Source organism: Melanerpes formicivorus, unplaced genomic scaffold (genome assembly GCF_026170545.1).
Source record: "Melanerpes formicivorus ecotype bairdi unplaced genomic scaffold, bMelFor1.0.p_v2 SCAF_75, whole genome shotgun sequence".
NCBI lineage: Eukaryota > Metazoa > Chordata > Aves > Piciformes > Picidae > Melanerpes > Melanerpes formicivorus.
The window spans coordinates 321,899-338,151 of record NW_027142427.1 but is presented as its reverse complement, the minus strand read 5'-3'; the positions used below and the strand labels follow the sequence as shown (position 1 = coordinate 338,151).

At 51.9% G+C, this 16,253-nt stretch overlaps 1 protein-coding gene across 4 annotated transcripts; it reads left to right on the top strand.

Moving 5' to 3' along the window:
• Nucleotides 1-6,124: 6,124 nt before the first annotated feature.
• TAL1 (TAL bHLH transcription factor 1, erythroid differentiation factor) lies at nt 6,125-15,866 on the top strand. 4 transcript variants are annotated; one of them, XM_068163855.1, is made up of 5 exons: nt 6,125-6,282; nt 7,750-7,786; nt 9,200-9,634; nt 10,381-10,472; nt 14,863-15,866. In XM_068163855.1, coding segments are annotated over exons 2-5 (948 nt in total). In that variant the 5' UTR covers nt 6,125-6,282; nt 7,750-7,784; the 3' UTR covers nt 15,282-15,866. The 4 variants fall into 4 exon arrangements, with proteins under 4 accessions (XP_068019956.1, XP_068019954.1, XP_068019955.1 ...); XM_068163854.1 differs by having other exon boundaries at nt 6,126-6,282; nt 7,637-7,786; XM_068163853.1 differs by lacking the exon at nt 7,750-7,786.
• Nucleotides 15,867-16,253: the final 387 nt, after the last annotated feature.

The window sequence follows — 16,253 nt, the reverse complement described above, 5'->3', positions numbered from 1 at the left end:
ATTGGACTGGGGGGGGAGGGGGGGTTGGAAATGGCAGGGGTGTGCCTGGTGGGAAGGGAGGTCTAACTGTGGCTTCACTTTGCATACAATTACTCTGAATGCAGCTAAAACTCTGTGTGTGTGTGTGTGAAATCCTGAAAGGATATTGGAAAACCTAGCACTTTTAAAACTTCTGTGATTTCTTGTTTTTTGGGGTGGTGTTAATTTTTTTTTCCCCCTAAATGAATGGTTTTTTTATTTATTTAAGAAGTAATATTGCTCATAAAGGTCAAAGATTCCATTCAAATAAAACAAAACCCAACAAAATCTCTTCAGCTGTCTGATGTAGCCTTTATTTGAAGACATAGGCCACTTCCCAGTCATTGTTTAGAATGGCTAACTGGAAGTGTGAGGGTGGCACTTGTTACTCAGCTCTTCACAGATTCTGGTGCTGGGGTAAGCAGCAGCAATCCCTTTGTTCTGTACTAGCACACAAATCCTGTTGTCAAGCCCTGCAGTCTATCAATGTGGCCAGCAGGAGCAGGGAGGTCATTCTGCCCCTGTGCACTGCACTGGTTAGGCCACACCTCGAGTCCTGTGTCCAGTTCTGGGCCCCTCAGTTTAGGAAGGAGGTTGACTTGCTGGAACGAGTCCAGAGAAGGGCAACAAAGTTGGTGAGGGGTTTGGAACACAAGCCCTGTGAGGGGAGGCTGAGGGAGCTGGGATTGCTCAGCCTGGAGAAGAGTAGACTCAGGGGTGACCTTATCACTCTCTACAACTACCTGAAGGGAGGTTGTAGACAGGCCGATGTTGGTCTCTTCTCCCAGGCAGCCAGCACCAGAACAAGAGGACACAGCCTCAAGCTGCACCAGGGGAGGTTCAGGTTGGATGTTAGGAAGAAGTTCTATACAGAGAGAGTGATTGCCCATTGGAATGGGCTGCCTGGGGAGGTGGTGGAGTCACCATCATTGGAGGTGTTCAGGAGGAGACTTGATGGGATGCTTGGTGCCATGGGTTAGTTGTTTAGGTGGGTTGGATTGGTTGATGGGTTGGACATGATGATCTTGAAGATCTCTTCCAACCTGGTTTGGTTTATTCTATTCTAAATGAAACAGCCCTTTTCCATAGGCCTTGTGATGATAATACTCCACCCCCCTGCCCTCAGCACTGGTGACCACTGTGTTCAGTTTTGGGGACCTCCTTACAAGGAAGTCATTGAGGTCCTGGAGTGTGTCCAGAAAAGGGCAAGGAAGCTGGTGAAGGATCTGGAGAACGTGTCTTGTGAGGAGCAGCTGAGTGATCTAGGATTGTTTAGCCTGCAGAAAAGGAGGCTGAGTGGAGACCTATGTCGCAAGCTGCGCCAGGGGAGGTTCAGACTGGATGTTAGGAGGAAATTGGGGAGGGACTTCTCAGGATCTCAGGTAGTGATAGGACTAGGGGGAATGGAATGAAGCTGGAGGTGGGGAGATTCAGGCTGGATGTGAGGAGGAGGTTCTTCACCATGAGAGTGGTGAAGCCCTGGAATGGGTTGTCCAGGGAGGTGGTTGAGGCCCCATCCCTGGAGGTGTTTAAGCCCAGGCTGGATGAGGCTCTGTCCAGCCTGATCTAGTGTGGGGTGTCCCTGCCCATGGCAGGGGGGTTGGAACTAGATGATACTTGTGGTCCCTTCCAACCCTGACTGATTCTATGATACTACTATGAAATTCTACACAGAGAGAGTGATTGTCCATTGGAATGTGCTGCCCAGGGAGGTGGTGGAGTCACCCTCACTGGAGGTGTTCAGGAGGAGGCTGGATGGGGTGCTTGGTGCCATGGTTTAGTTCATTAGGTGGTGTTGGATGATAGCTTGGACTCGATGATCTTGAAGGTCTCTTCCAACCTGGTTTATTCGATTTCTATTTTCTAACTACCTGAAAGGAGTTGTGGTGAGGTGGGGGCTGGTCTCTTCCCCCAAAGTAACGTGATGAGAAGAAATTTAATCAAGTTAGATCCTATATTAAAAGGAAATTATTCACTGGAAGGGTTATTAAACAGTGGAACAGGTTCCCCAAGGAGGTAGTTGAATCCCCATCCCTGGAGGTGTTGAAAAGAGGCAGAGATGTGGTACTGAGGGACATGGTTTACCACCAGACTTGGTAGTTAGATAATAGCTGGACTCTTATAATCTTAAGAATGTTTTCCATGCAAAAGGATTATCTGATTCCAAGTTGGGAAATTCAGCAGTTGATTGTTTATTATTCCATTTCTGTTAAGACTTTGATTTGTGTTTGTTTGGGGTTGGGGTGCAGTAGATGTGTTTGTGGTTAGTAACCTGCTAGTGCTGCAAAACCCAGGTGCTGGCTGTGGCAGCTCTGCCCTCCTTTGAGGACATAGTCTGGCAAGCTTGGCTGTGGTGTAACACACCTCTCTCCTGACCTCTTGGTCTTGGAAATGAGACATCAGCACTGGAAGCAGCAATTCAGTCAAGTTCCCACCATTCCTGAGGGGAGGACTGTGCAGAGTGACAGTCAAACCATCTGTTTTCTCACTGGCTGTAATGCATCAACATGTTTTAATGGGAGTTTGACCAAACTTTGTTTTAATGATGGCATTGACTCAACAGAAGTTCAGCCTGCCGTGCTGACCTTGTCTTTCCGGCTCTGAGAGTGCGAAATTAGAGATGAAAACACCCCACAATGAAGTCCTGGCCCTTTCCCCTTGAAATCCAAAGGGCTGCACTGGTAGTTCATGGTGTGTTTGAGTGGGCACTAATTAGTAATTAATTTATTACAGTGACACCAGAGTCTTTTCCAGCATCTACTCCTCTTGGTGGGCCTTTGTGGATTAAGAATGGAGGTGAGATAAGCCATTTGCTCTTTCAGAGCCAGCACAGAGGGAGAGGAAGGCAGCAGCTCCCCTCAAGCTGTGTCAGAGTCTCCCCTCTCACGAAGCCCCTTCCAGCAACAAGAGTATTTGCTTCCTTTCAGGAAAGGTGCTGAGAAGTAAAACCTTTGAGCCCCTGAATCTCCCCTGGATCAGGCACAAGCTTACTCTCTGGCAGCACATTTTCTGCTGAATCAGGCAAAAAATAGTTAATGTTTTTGAACATTCCAGTGAGATGAATGAGGCAATTCATACCTCTGAGCTATTGTTGCAGGGGTTTGTCCTTTGTTTCCTATTGTAAAATGTCTGGAAACACAGGAAGATGACAGTTGCATTGGTTAGTATTTTAAAGACTTTCTTCAAATGCTGGAGGGCTTGAAACAACTTGAAAACAAAGGCCAGGCTCCTTGCACGCAGCTCAGGACAAGGGTGTGGTGTTATATTAAGTTCCACAAATCACATAATCCTGGACAGCCTCCTCTGAGCCAGCAAAACATTCATTTACTTGACCAAAACAACAACAACAAAAAACCCACCCTCCCCTAAAGCAGCATTTTCCTTTCACAGTGTAGTGCTGAGTAATTTCAAGACTCCTGGGTTGTTGGGTTTGGTTTTTTTTTTGCCTTTCCTGAAGAGTCTACTGCAGCTTGAAGTTAAAAAAAACACATGGAACTCCAGATCTGGCTTTGTTAAATCTGAGCATCAGGGACCAAGGGGAGTGCTGGCTCCATCCCTTGTTCAGGAGATGACAGGCGTGGAAGGGCAGCACAATTAAAGGCTGTTTTGTTGTTTTAATCTTCTCTTTTGGGGGGTTTATACCTTTTTGTGGGGTTGGTTTGTCTGTTTGTTTCTTCACTTTTCCATTTAAAGGAAAATGCTTATAGTGTCTGCTCTGAAGGTCTTGGGCGTGCATGGTGCATCACTGACCTCTTTATTCTGTATAATTGTGGTGGTCATTGGCGCAGGGTTTGCTGCCTCCTTCCTCTTGAGAAAGTGTGGGGATGGGGGCAAGCTGTGGGTCGTTTGGTGTCACCAGGAAGCCCACACGTGGCAGGGCAGTGCTGTGGGAATGGAGGCCTGTTACCTGCCACACCAGCCCAACGATGGGATTGCCCAGCGAAGGGCAGCTGTGCGGGACGAGGTGGGCTGACCACGCGCACGGCTCCTACCGTGGCGGGGGCAGGCGCGGGTGGGAATGGTCTCGCAGAGGCTCTGGGTGCACAGAAGATGCTCGGCTTCCTAATCTTCCCCGCCCAGCCCCGGCTGTTCTATCTTTAACGCTTCCTGTTGGTGAGAGGAGCCGGCTTGAAAATGGTCGTGTTTCCTGGCGGGAGGCACGGCGGGCTCTCCGCCGCGTCGTGACCGGCCCTGCCCCGCCGCCCCACGCACGTTGCCGGCATCGTGCGGGCTCCTGCCTGCCGGGGCCCGACCCCGGGGCTGGAGGGGGAAGCCAGGAGGGTTTGTGGAAACCTCTCCCACGGCCGCGTCCAGAGCAGGAGGTTGAGGGGAAGGAGTGAAAGGAAGAATAACAGCTCCGGCATTTCCCCCCGCAGGAGGGTGTGCAGGTGGTGGGGAGACAATAGCGACCCCCGCACCTCCAGCTTTGCCGTGTTACCCCCGCCCCAAGAGCCGCCGAGCAGGTGCGGCCGCCTCGCATGGCCCCGGCGGCAGACGGGGCAGAGGCTTCGCACCCTGACCCCGGGTTTCGCGGAAGGCTGGGACACAAAATCTTGCCCCAGCCTCGCAGCAAGGGACCGCGGGATGTCCCGAGAGGTTCTCAGGCCCGGCCCCGTCTTCTCTGCCCCACTACGGCAGAGATTTCGTTGATTTTCGGCTGCACGGGCGGGCCGATTCGCGGAGCTACCGAAAACCGCTCTCCGCCACTGTCTTTAGAACTGCTTTACCTGTGGGTGTGCGGAGGAACAGGCCTAGGACCCTCCAGCCATCCTCGGCTCTGCCTCTGCTCTGCTGGGACCCTCTGGCAATCCGGGGAGGGCTCCGGACGCGTCCCGTCGCCTTCCCGCGCCCGCGCCCCCCAGCATCGGCCGCATCGGCCCCAGCAGCCACTGGGTTTGCACGGATGCTTTGGAGAAGGCCAGGTCTCTCCCCGTTCCCCCAGAACCCGCCGTGGCCGGGCCGACCCCCAGCCTCGACGGGGCGCGCAGCCTGCGCCGACCTCCAAACCCGCTGGCTGCCCCGAACTGCTACGGGCGCGGCCGAGGGTCCTTTCTTCCTTTCCATAGGTCCCATTTCTCTAGTCTTGGCCCTGACCCCGACATCGAGCTCTAACCTCCTCTTACACCCCAAATTTCTCGAGGGTGAAGGTTGACGGCTGGATACCCGCTCTGTTCCCTGCCCTTCAGTATCCCCCCAGCTCTGCAAGGATGCTCGGCCTCCCCTTGCCCCAGTACGGGAGACGAGACAGGGAGCTGCCCCCCATTTAGCCCTTCAATGAAAACACAAGGTGTGAGGGGAGGAAGGCTGGGGAATAGGACCACTTCTCTCCAAAAAAAAAACACCCCAAATTAAAAAATAAAATAAACAATCTGCTCTTGGTGTGCTTTTATTTACCTCTTCTCGTCCCAAAGCAGCCCACACCCCTTCCCTCTCTCTCTCTCTCTCTCTCTCGGCGTCTCCCAACAATTTATTTTGGCTCATTAAATTTAATTAAGAACGGAGTAGGTGTTCCATATTTAATAAATGGGGAGGGGAAGGGAGAAAAAAAAAGAGAGGAAAAAAAAAAAAAGAGGGAAAAAAAGAGTGGAAAAAAAAAGAGGGGGGAAAAAAAGAGAGAAAAAAAAAGAGGAGAAAAAAAGAGGGGAAAAATAAAAGAGGGGGAAAAAAAAGAGAGAAAAAAAACCACACAAAAAAAAAAGAAGAAAAAAAAAAAAGAAACAAAACCCCCCAACGAAACACAAAAAACAAACCAGGGGCATAATAACCTCCAAGAGGACTAAAATAAAGAATCGCTATTCAGATGCGGGCAGCCACAGTGCAATTTTTTATTACTCTTTTTTTTTTCTCTCTCTCTTTTTTTTTTTTTAAATTTTTTTCCTTTTCTTTTTTTTTTTTTGCAGTGTCTTTTTAAGAGCATCTAAGCACACACACATAAAAAGCTAGAAGGCATGCATTCCGGAGTTATTCCTATGCATATCCCTGCAATAATTTTCCGCTTTCCTTCGATAAAATTGCCAAATAATAATGAATCATTTCATAAATAATGGGTTTAGAAGCTTATCAGGGCAGGCGGGCCACTGCTGGGGCTTTATCTCTCTCGGCCACATTGCAGTAGTGTTCCGCTCTCCATACTAAATAGGAAACTGGACGTGATGTGGAATTAGAGCCTACCCAGCTGAAGCCACCCAACACTTACTACAAATATAGCCGCGATGCGTAGGCCACAAAATGGCTCCACTCACTTTTCCCAATGAAAAGCAAATGGTGAGTAGGCAGGAATCCGGCCCTGCCAGCGGGGAAGCGGGGGTTTGGGGGGGTGGGGGTTTCAGGTGGCAGCCAGGGGTACTTGAGGGGCTTCTATCCCAATCGAGTGACAGGTGAGGGGGTAAAAAAAATAATCCCAAGGCTTTTCCGCGGTTGGGTTATGATATTTTTTATTAATTCTTCAATGCCGGGTGGATGATGATGATGATGAGACGCTTTCTTCTTTGAAAAGATGAGGTGCGCTTCTCACCCCACCCCGGGACCCCCGGGGTGGGCTGCGGCAGCGAGGGCGTGGGTGGGACCCGCCGTGGGTGAAGCACCCGCCGGGCCCGGCTGCCGCCAGCCTTTCCCGGGAGGGGGACAGCAGGACCCGGCCTGGCCGCTTATGGGCCCGATCGCTTGTTCCAGGGGGGAGCTCCCCCATATACCGCTCCCTCCCGCCCGTCCGTCCGCTTTGGGGTGATTTCCCTATAAAAAGGCCCGCGGGAGAGGTGCGTTTCTGGGCTGCAAATTTCCTGCCGATCTGCTGCTGGAAAACAAAAGGATTTTGCGGAATAGAAACCAACAGGCGGGGAATTAATTCCCTCCCCCCTCCATTTTTCTAAACGAATTCGCCCCCAAACGAAGGCAAAACACTGCGGGGATTTTTGCGGCTTGGTGCATTTCGTTTGTTAACGAAACCGAGAGAAGTCACCGTCGGGATTACTTCGCTTTTAACGAAGGACAGAGCATTTTTTTTTTTTTTTGCATGATTTCGTGGCGGCGGGGGGGAAACGTCCTCGCCTTCCTGTTGATACGCGGCCGGGAGCGGGCTCACCCCTCCGGCCACCCGGCCCCGGCCATCGCGGCACCTCGGCCGGGAGAGCTGCCAGTAACCGGCCCCGTTAGGAATTAAATTTGCCCGTTTAGGAATTAAATTTTTCCAGACGGGCGTGGAAGAAGCCGCCGCTGCCGCTCTTTACGAGCGCATCGGGAGAAAAACAACTCCGTCTGGGATTTCCTCCCGGGGAGAGCGGGCTTGGAACGTGTCAAAACCCCCCACTGAATTCGCTGCAACTAGAGGAATTATTTTTTCTTTTTTAAAAATTTATTTATTTTATTTTTGGGTTGACTTCTTTTTTTTCCACGCCAGGCCGTGGCCGCCGCGCCTGGTGGCCCCCGTGTGCGAGGCGGTGGCTCACGGCTGCGCAGCGCAAGGGGGACACTGGGGGTGGCCGCTGTCCCCGCTAAACGGGGGCCGCCCCGGGGTGCCGTCCCCTCCTTCCCTCTCCGCTGCACCCCTCTGATCTCTGGCAGTCCGGGCCCACAAGATCCACCCTCTCCTCTTCTTGTCCCCCCCTTCTCTTCCTCCCAGGATTTAGCAGTTTTATCCCGATGCGGGTGTCCTTCCTCTCTGTAAAGTCGTAAGTACCTTGAGGTGGGAGGAGTAAATTCAGCCTGACACTGAGAGCGCTTTTGTTGAAACAGGAGAGACTTGCGGTGTCCCTACTTAAATATGACACATGTGAGTAATCTCTTCCTATACAATATCGGAATAGGCAATTAGATTTTTCTTTCTAGAGGGCTGGCGGGGAGGAGGCTGGAGGACAGGCAGAGAGCTTGTGCTTTACGTTGGGTGGTTGTTTTGTTTTGGTGTGGGTTTTTTTTTAAGAGAGATTGGTGAGATATGGCGGAAAAAAAAAAAGGGGGGGGGTTTCTCTCACAATTCAGCCCAACAGAAACGAAAAAACGAAGTATTATATATGTATTATATCTGTAATAAATATATATTACCCAAGGCAAAGCAGTGAGCAGAATGGGGAGGAGAGCCGGTGTGTGGCAGCCCCCCGCTCCGCGAAGCCTCTTATTTATAGGAGGAAAAAAACAAACCACACAATTGAGCGAGGTGTGGGAGAAACAGCATGGCGATAATCGCGATATGGCTTCCTGCCCTCGGCGAGAGGTGGCCTGTCGAGGCAGTATTCGTTCCACGGCAGAAGCGGGACAATGAGTGCCGCGGGTGGAGGGCTGCTCCTCGCCGGGCCCCTTCCTTCTTCCTGCGGCGCCGAGTACGCGGGGGTATTGACTCCGCTATGGGCTGCTTTAACCCCCTCCCTCAAAGGAAAAAGTGGCTTCGGGTGTAGTTCAGTGTTTTAGAAATAATAACCACAAACGAAAACGGGAGGAGAGGCGGTCAACCCTCAAACTGAGGCCGCTGCTGGGGGGCAGGGCCTTGATGGGATGCTTCCACGGGGCGGCGAACACCACCGGGGTCCCCAGTTCGGGGATAAATTCCCCCACAGAGGAGCGGAGGGTTGTGCTGAGCCTTCCCGGACGTAATTTGGCCGCATGATTTCACACGCAGACACCGCGTCACTCCGGGCGCTGGTTTCGCTACACTTGCCGCTGTCAACCTTCCGCGTGTAGAGTCGCACGCAAATCAGCGCGGCTGCGGAAGGGAGCACGGTGGGGTCCGGCCTTGCCGCCCCCTGCGCGGTGCGTCGGGCAGGGCCTGGGCGCTGTGGTACGTCACGGCGCCGCTGCTCCGAGGGGTTCCTTGACGTCACGGAGCGCCTCGGCCCTGTCGTGACGTCACAGCACGGCTCGGCTGTGTGACCCCACGGACCCCCGGACCCTCTCGCAGTGGTGCCAAGGCTCGTCCCTCCGGCAAACTCCAATGCATTTGGGGTGATCAGCGCTTCCTCTGCCCTCCCCCGGGCAAACTCCGGTGGTTTTGGGGTGATCGGTGCCTCCCTTGCCCTCCCCCCCCGGCCAAACTCCAACGGATTTTGGGATATTAGTGCCTCCCCCTTGCTTCCCCCCATTTCTCGCCTTCGAAGCCCGACTCTTGAAGCTCCCCCACCCCGTCGGGGCGGTGCCCTGGATGGGGTATCCCCCCCAAGCTGGGGCCGCCCTTCACCACTATCTCTCTCTGCAGGACGATGGACAGGCCTCCCGCCCCGCCGCCCCCCAGTGACCCCCGCGATGCCCGCCCTCCCCGGCGGCACGACTCGGAAGCGGAGACCACGAGCGATCCGGAGAGCAGCCGTGGGGGCATGGAGGCGCCGGCCGACCCCCAGCTGCTGCTCAATGGGGCGTCCAAGGAGGCGGGCCGGCCCTCCCCTGGGCCCCCCTCCGCCCCCGTGCCCGTGCCCGTCATCGAGCTGGTGCGTCGGGGGGGCTCTTTGGACATAAAAAGCCGGGAAGCGGCAGGGGAGGCGATGCAGAGAGCGCCGGGCGCCGAGCCGTGCCGCGCAGCCGAGGCCGCCTGCGAGGCCCGCATGGTGCAGCTGAGTCCCCCCGCGCTGCCGTTGCAGCCCCCCGGCAGGGCCATGCTCTACAACCTGGGCCAGCCGCTTGCCGCCATCAACAGGTCCGTGTGTCTCCCACCCCAGCCCCGGCGGGGGTCCCCGAGGGGTCCCCCGTTCGGCTGAGGGACTCGGTGCTGAGGAAGGAGGGAGGGAGGGTGGGGGGGCGGCATCAGCATCCCTTCCACGGAGCGCTTAGTCATCGCGGGTTTGCATGCAACTTTTCAAAGGAAGAAAGGGGGGAGGAATTAACCCGAAACGAAAAACTGTCGTTCCTAGGAAAAAAAAACTAATATATATATATTCACGGTAGAAATGTCCCGGGCAGAGCAACGGGTCCGTCAAGAAAGGCGGTACCGGTCGGGAGATGTATTAGATCCCCGGAGTGATCCGGGCGCTCCCTGCGCTTGGATGAGTCCTGCAATAAGGGACAGAGAAAGCGGGGACAGGGACTCGTGCTGCCAGCTCCTGCTCCAGGGTAGGCTGCGGTGCGGAGTCGATCCGGGCTGGAGGGGCAGAAAGCCGCGGGGAACGGTGTAAGCTTTGCCCAGGACCCGCTGTCCCGGGCGCCCCGGGCTACCACATCCCGCGGTCCACACAGGGCTGGCGTCCCCCTGTGCGTGTCCCCGGGCGGCTGCGAGTCGTGTGTTCACACGACGCCAGGCTCGGATTCGTGAGCTGTCAGCTCTTTCCGTGGTCACGGAGTAGCTCGACTTCCCGCCTGCTCCGGGAGCTTCCCTCCCACGGGGGCCCGGCCATGCCGGGGGAATGCCGACGCGTCCTTATGGCCGCTTTTGCCTTTCCTTTGCAGCGGCTTTTTCGGTGAACCGGACTCCTTCTCTATGTACGGCAGCAATCGGGTGAAGAGGAGACCCTCTCCCTACGAGATGGAGATCACCGACGGTGAGAGATGTTCGACTCTGCACTGTGTCTTGGGAGGGGGGTGTCCCCATTTGCTGAAAGGAGCACGGTGCCACATGCTGGGGATTAAACCCCAAATTCTAACAGGCGAATAGGATATATGTAGGGGCAGAGGAGCTTCCCCTGGTAAAGCTGTGCTAGCAGAGCCCGGGTCCGTCCTGACTAAGGACCAGCAGTGTGGTGGTGGATTTGCTGTCACGCAGCAAAGCCGTCCAGTGTATGGTTAATTACACCCCTGTTCTGCAAATTGCTTAAAGACTAAATCCAAAGGAAACCACTAAATTTTAAGTCTTTGTTGAAGTGCAGAGGCTGGACCAGGGCCATTGCGATGACGTGCTGTGTTTGCAAACCTTTTCAGCCAGGAGACTGTCCTAATGCAGATCACAACCTCGAGCATAAAGATCCCACCTGCCTTTAAACTGCCTTGAAGCAAAAAGCTAAACCTGTGCTAAAGTCTGTAGGGTCACAGCAGGATGGGGTCCGGTCCCTTTGCCAGCCTGTCTGCACCCTTGATTCCGTATTTACCCGCAGCCTGCTGCAGCCCGCTGTGAAGAAATAACCCCATGTCGCGCCTTGTGGCAAAGCCCTGGAGCAGAGCGGAGGGCGATAGCCTGGTGTCGGGCTGGAGATCCCAGATGCTGACATCCCTGCTGGACTGGCAGGTTAATTTCAAGAGGTGAAGGCAGGGAGCGCAGAACAGGATCCTGCTCCCAGGCATGGGCTGCGGGAGCCTGCGGGGCTCCCCAGGCAGAGGGGTGTCTGCAGCCTGGAAGGCTGACCCGTTTATCTGCAGAGTTAACAGCCTCTACAAATGAGTTCCATTGAAATGTATTTTCTCTTTAGCGACTGTAAACGCTGCATTTCAATCGCTAGACAATTAATCTTCCTTCTTCCTAGCTAGCTGTCCCTTCCCTGTTCCCCGGATAAGCCTAAATCAGATCAAATCATAATCCACATCACTCCCAAATAACTCAGTACGGAATGACGGGCTCAAGGCGTTATCTGCATTCATCAGCCCCTCTCTCCCCCATCCCTGCCCTCCTCCGTCTGCCCGGTCCTTTCAGCCTATAGCCCCGTGGGGCACAGACTGTCTCAAGCCCCGGCACAAGAAGATCTTTTTGTCTGGGCTTCGATTCAGAGGCTTAGCTGCCCAAAGTCCATCAAATCATGGTGGCTGACTAGAGCTTTTGACTTGCTGTTGAATTAGATAGTAAGGATTACAGACATACTTGGTTGTAATCAAGGTTTTTTTGGAGATACTCGGTTGTAACCAAGTTTTTGTATACGTGCTTTAATACAGGTATATAGATTGAGTCCAGTCCCGCAGGTTCTGGCTCAGCCTCTTTCCAAGACTAGCCTCAGAATTGGTTTTTGGTTGGCTTTTTTTTTTTTTGGTGTGGGGAAAATAGGTCCAGATGATGCTGTTTGAACAGGAGCAATTTGTAGCAACGTGCATCTCATGCCTGCTTGCTCTGCTGGGCTTTGCTCAGGGTTGTGATGGTGACACTGCAGCTCACAAAACCACTGCTTCGGAGGGTCCTCAGCAGAAGGGCAGGAGGGTCTTGCTGGGTACTTGGTGTTCGGTTTCCTCTGTCAGGAAATGAGTGGCAGGCTTCCCCCCACCTCCACTTTGGGGAAAGTTTGGTGCCTTGAATAATTTATTTAAAAACAGATAGAAATGGAGATAAAAATGCAGAAGAAGTATCTGCAAGGGCATTGTGGAACTTTGGAAGCTCATCTTTGTATTAGTTTTTTTTCTTCTCAGTTCCTTAATTGCAACTAAAAGAAAAAGCATCCATCAGTCAATTAGAACAAAATCCAGGCAAAAATTCTCAACCTATTGCTTGAATTAATTACAAGGCAAGTTTCTCTATGAGAAACAAATCTGTTCTGCTATGGGGCATTTAAAATGTCTCCATTGCTTGACATCTTTTGTCCAAAACCCTGAGCTTTTTCTTATATATTTATATTCAGTTCAGTTGATGCAGGAATCAAAACCTCAAATGATGTTAGAAATTGTGCTGTATATACTGGAGCTCGGTTTGGGTGCCCCAGAAGAAAACGAAGAGCTCTTTTTCAGTCTGGTTTCTGATGTGTTTATGAATAGATGCCTTTTACTCAACAGTTAGCCCTTCAGTGAATAGAAGTGCACGTTTGAAGCCTGTGAAGATTAGAAGCCTTCTGACATTTGCCTTTTTTTCCCCAATAAACTGTATCCAAGGTGCTTTTCTTATACCCTTACACTCCCTTAATGGGAGTAAAAAGGTTTCAGGCTGCATCTCCTTCTGGATTCGAGGATGGTTGCTTTGCCTTGTCTGGCAAGAACAATTAAGTGTTGAAACCGTTGTATTACTGTAGCAGGCTGCAGCACAGTCTCCACTGCCTTCTTGGTAGTGCAGCACAGACTTGTGGTGTTGAGGTCCCCTTGGTCCCCACCACCTTCTCCTTGACCTCATGGCACAGAGAGTTGTGCACATCAGGGACAAGAAACCTTCCCTTTCCATGAACACATAAATTCATACAAAAGGCATTTATGTGCTGTTTGGGAGTGAAAAGAAGTCTTCACTTAAGCATCGGGCTGGGATCTTGGAGGTCAGAGATGAGCTTCTCATTTTAATATGCTTCAGCTTCTCCCAGGGACTCAGCAGTTGTGGGGGACTCCCTGCTCCTGAGCACACTGTGAGGAGAAGTGAGTTGTATATGGTTGCTCACACACTGGAGAAGCTGAGAGCTTTAATGTGGCTGTTTGGGAGAGTGTCCCATACAAACTCTGCAGTGGGGAATACTTTTGTGTGATGCATTGGACCAAAGGGTCTCAGTTCTCCCTGAAGGGAGGGAAGTATGATGGTGGTCAATCAACTGGAACATATCATGCCAGGTAGGGTCTGTCAAGGTGCAGCCTGACTTGGATGTCTCTAAAATCACATCTGTTTGGCTGCTCTGCAGCAGTCAAAGCAGCCAAGAGTTTTGCTCTATAAGAATGAATAATGATGTTTTAATGACTCCCAGGATGCTGGTTTCACTGGGTAATGCCAGAGCTGTGATTTAAGCTCCTTGCTACAGCCCAGGACTTGCTCCTGCCAGAAGGAAATAGTTAGGCAAGTGTCTCAGAGTGAGGGTTACAGGGGAGAGAATCACCAATGCGGTGTCTGCAAGTCTTTGCTTCATACTTTGTGATGATCTTCACCCTGTCTTCATCCTATGGGGTTTCTGCCATGGTCTTTCTCCTACAGTTTCATGAGATCACTGTGTCTTTCCATTGTTGGTGTCTTCTAGAGGTGTGGATTAAAAGGTTGTTCATGACAAAAGCATCTTATTGTAGTGTCTCTTTACATGTACTGTTTTCCCAAGGGCCTGCAGTCCTGACTTCCAGCATTGCTATTCCTGCAGCACAGGTCTTCCAGACAGACATGTTTTTTGGTCTCCCTTAGAACAGAGGCCAACAGGAGTTAGCCTAGTGATCTGAAAGGAGGATTGGTGTGTTTTGTGTGTCCATCTTGTTTAACATGTCCCATCAGGAATATGGCTGTAAAATTACAGGGATCACATGTAACTGAACCAAATGGACAGCTGTAGCAATTTAGAATTCCTTCCCCAGTTAGTGTCAGCTAGGGAGCCTTTCCCCTGCAGCACTGATGTGCAGAGAGAGCAGGTGCTCCTCAAGTCAGCTGTGAAACTGCTTCATCCTCCACCCATGATCACCCTTCCAGCAGGGACTCTGCTTTCACTCCCTGGGCTGCATTGCCAGCTGTCCTCATTGAAATAGGGATCTACCTTGTTTCATGCAAACCACCCAGAAGTCTGGTGGCAATCCCATGGTCTCTATCAGCTCTGAATCTTGCCTGCTTCAAGGAAGATCTCTGGATCTTAGACTTGTCAAAAGACTCTGCTCAAGCTGCCTTCCCAATGTTATATCCTTAAGGCACTTTTATGATGGAAGGAAAATCATCTGGTGAGATAGGCTTTTAATAAGACACTGAGATACCTTGTTGATCATCTGAGATACCTTAATAACACAGCAAGCTTCAGTATATCTGTCATGGTCTAAGCTTTCCTCATGAGGTCTTGGGTGAAAGGTTGGTGAAAGGTTGGACTTGATGATCTTTGAGGCCTTTTCCAACCTTGTTGATTCTATGATTCTAATTTAGGCATCTCAGGAGACACCTAAAAAGCTGTAACTTCATGTTTCCCTTCCACTGGGTTGAACAGAAGTTATGCAACCTCAGCTCATCAGGTGAGCTGGAAACTGTTTCACTGCCGTGCTGTTGCCACTGCAGTAAGTTGGTTAAAGTGGGGAAGGGTGAGCTGTTCAGCAACGCGCTGAAGGCCCTGTTAACGCTCTGCTCTCGCTTCTGCACGCTCTCCATCGCAGGTCCTCACACGAAGGTGGTGCGTCGCATTTTTACCAACAGCCGGGAGAGGTGGAGGCAGCAGAACGTCAACGGAGCCTTCGCAGAGCTTCGCAAGCTCATCCCCACCCACCCGCCCGACAAGAAACTGAGCAAGAACGAGATCCTGCGCCTGGCTATGAAATACATCAACTTCCTCGCCAAGCTGCTCAACGACCAGGAAGAAGAAGGAAACCAAAGGGGCAAAGCGAACAAAGACTCTGGGATAGTCCAGGAAGACCTCCTGCAGGACATGTTGTCACCTAACTCTAGCTGTGGAAGTTCTTTAGATGGAGCAGCAAGTCCAGACAGCTTCACAGAAGAGCATGAAAGCCTAGATTCCAAGCACACGCGGAGCCTCCACCACGCCATTCTCCCCGTAGAAGGCAACGCACAGCGGTGATGACCTTCCGCCTCGCTCCCGAAGTATCAAGTGGGGAGGTGAGACCTGAGCGCGCAGATGCTGGAACTTGCTCCCGTGGGATTTGTGATTCTGCCTTTCCCCAGGAGCTCGGGCTCCCTGTCCTCCCCAGCCCGGGGTGGAGCGGCTGGCATGTTGGCCAAGGACAAGACCAAACCAGATGGACATTCGGTATTTAGGTACGTGATCGTACAAAGAAGAAAAGCGTTGAAGTCATCTTCATTGTACATACTGCTCGTGATTGTGATTCTGGAGAGGGGAAGGAGACGTGGCCAGCATCTCTCCAGCATTTAGAGGATTTTCAGACCGTTTGACAGCTGTCGCTTTTCAGTCGCTTGGTTGAGGCATTGAACTCCTTTCTCACTGCCGACAGAGGCCACCGACGCTTTCCAGCTCCGTGTGGCGCTGGAGACTGCTGAAACCTGCAGTGCTGCAGCATTTCTACAGCCTGTGGCAGGAGCTGGGGCCACATGTTCCTGTCGTCCCAGAGTTTTTGACTGTATCTTTTTAAAGGGGTGAAAAAAAAAATACCTTCAGCAAAAAGAACTATTAAAAGGATTAAGACTATTTCCTCTTCTCTCCTTTTCTTTTCTTCTTCTTCCCTCCCCCCCCCCCTCCCCTTTTCTTTCTTTCCCCTCTACCTAACTTTGCATCATTTGGGGTTGTTGTATTTATGATGTGGGCTTACTTCTGTTCAACACTGTCATGCAGTATCCACTGAACAAAAAGGTACATAGGTGTTTTTCTGCTGCCCTCCCAGTCCCTGATTCCTCTGCTGGTAACACTCCTTAGGTGAGCTCCAAGCCTGTCGTGGTCTACTGGAGTTTTCCCAGCAGGGTCTGTAGGGCTGGAGCTTCTCTCGAGGAAGACGAATTTCAGAATTGGTAAGGGAAAACAAAACAAAGTATTTGTTAGTGAAGCATCCCTTTGGACTGGAGGATTTTTCAATTCCAA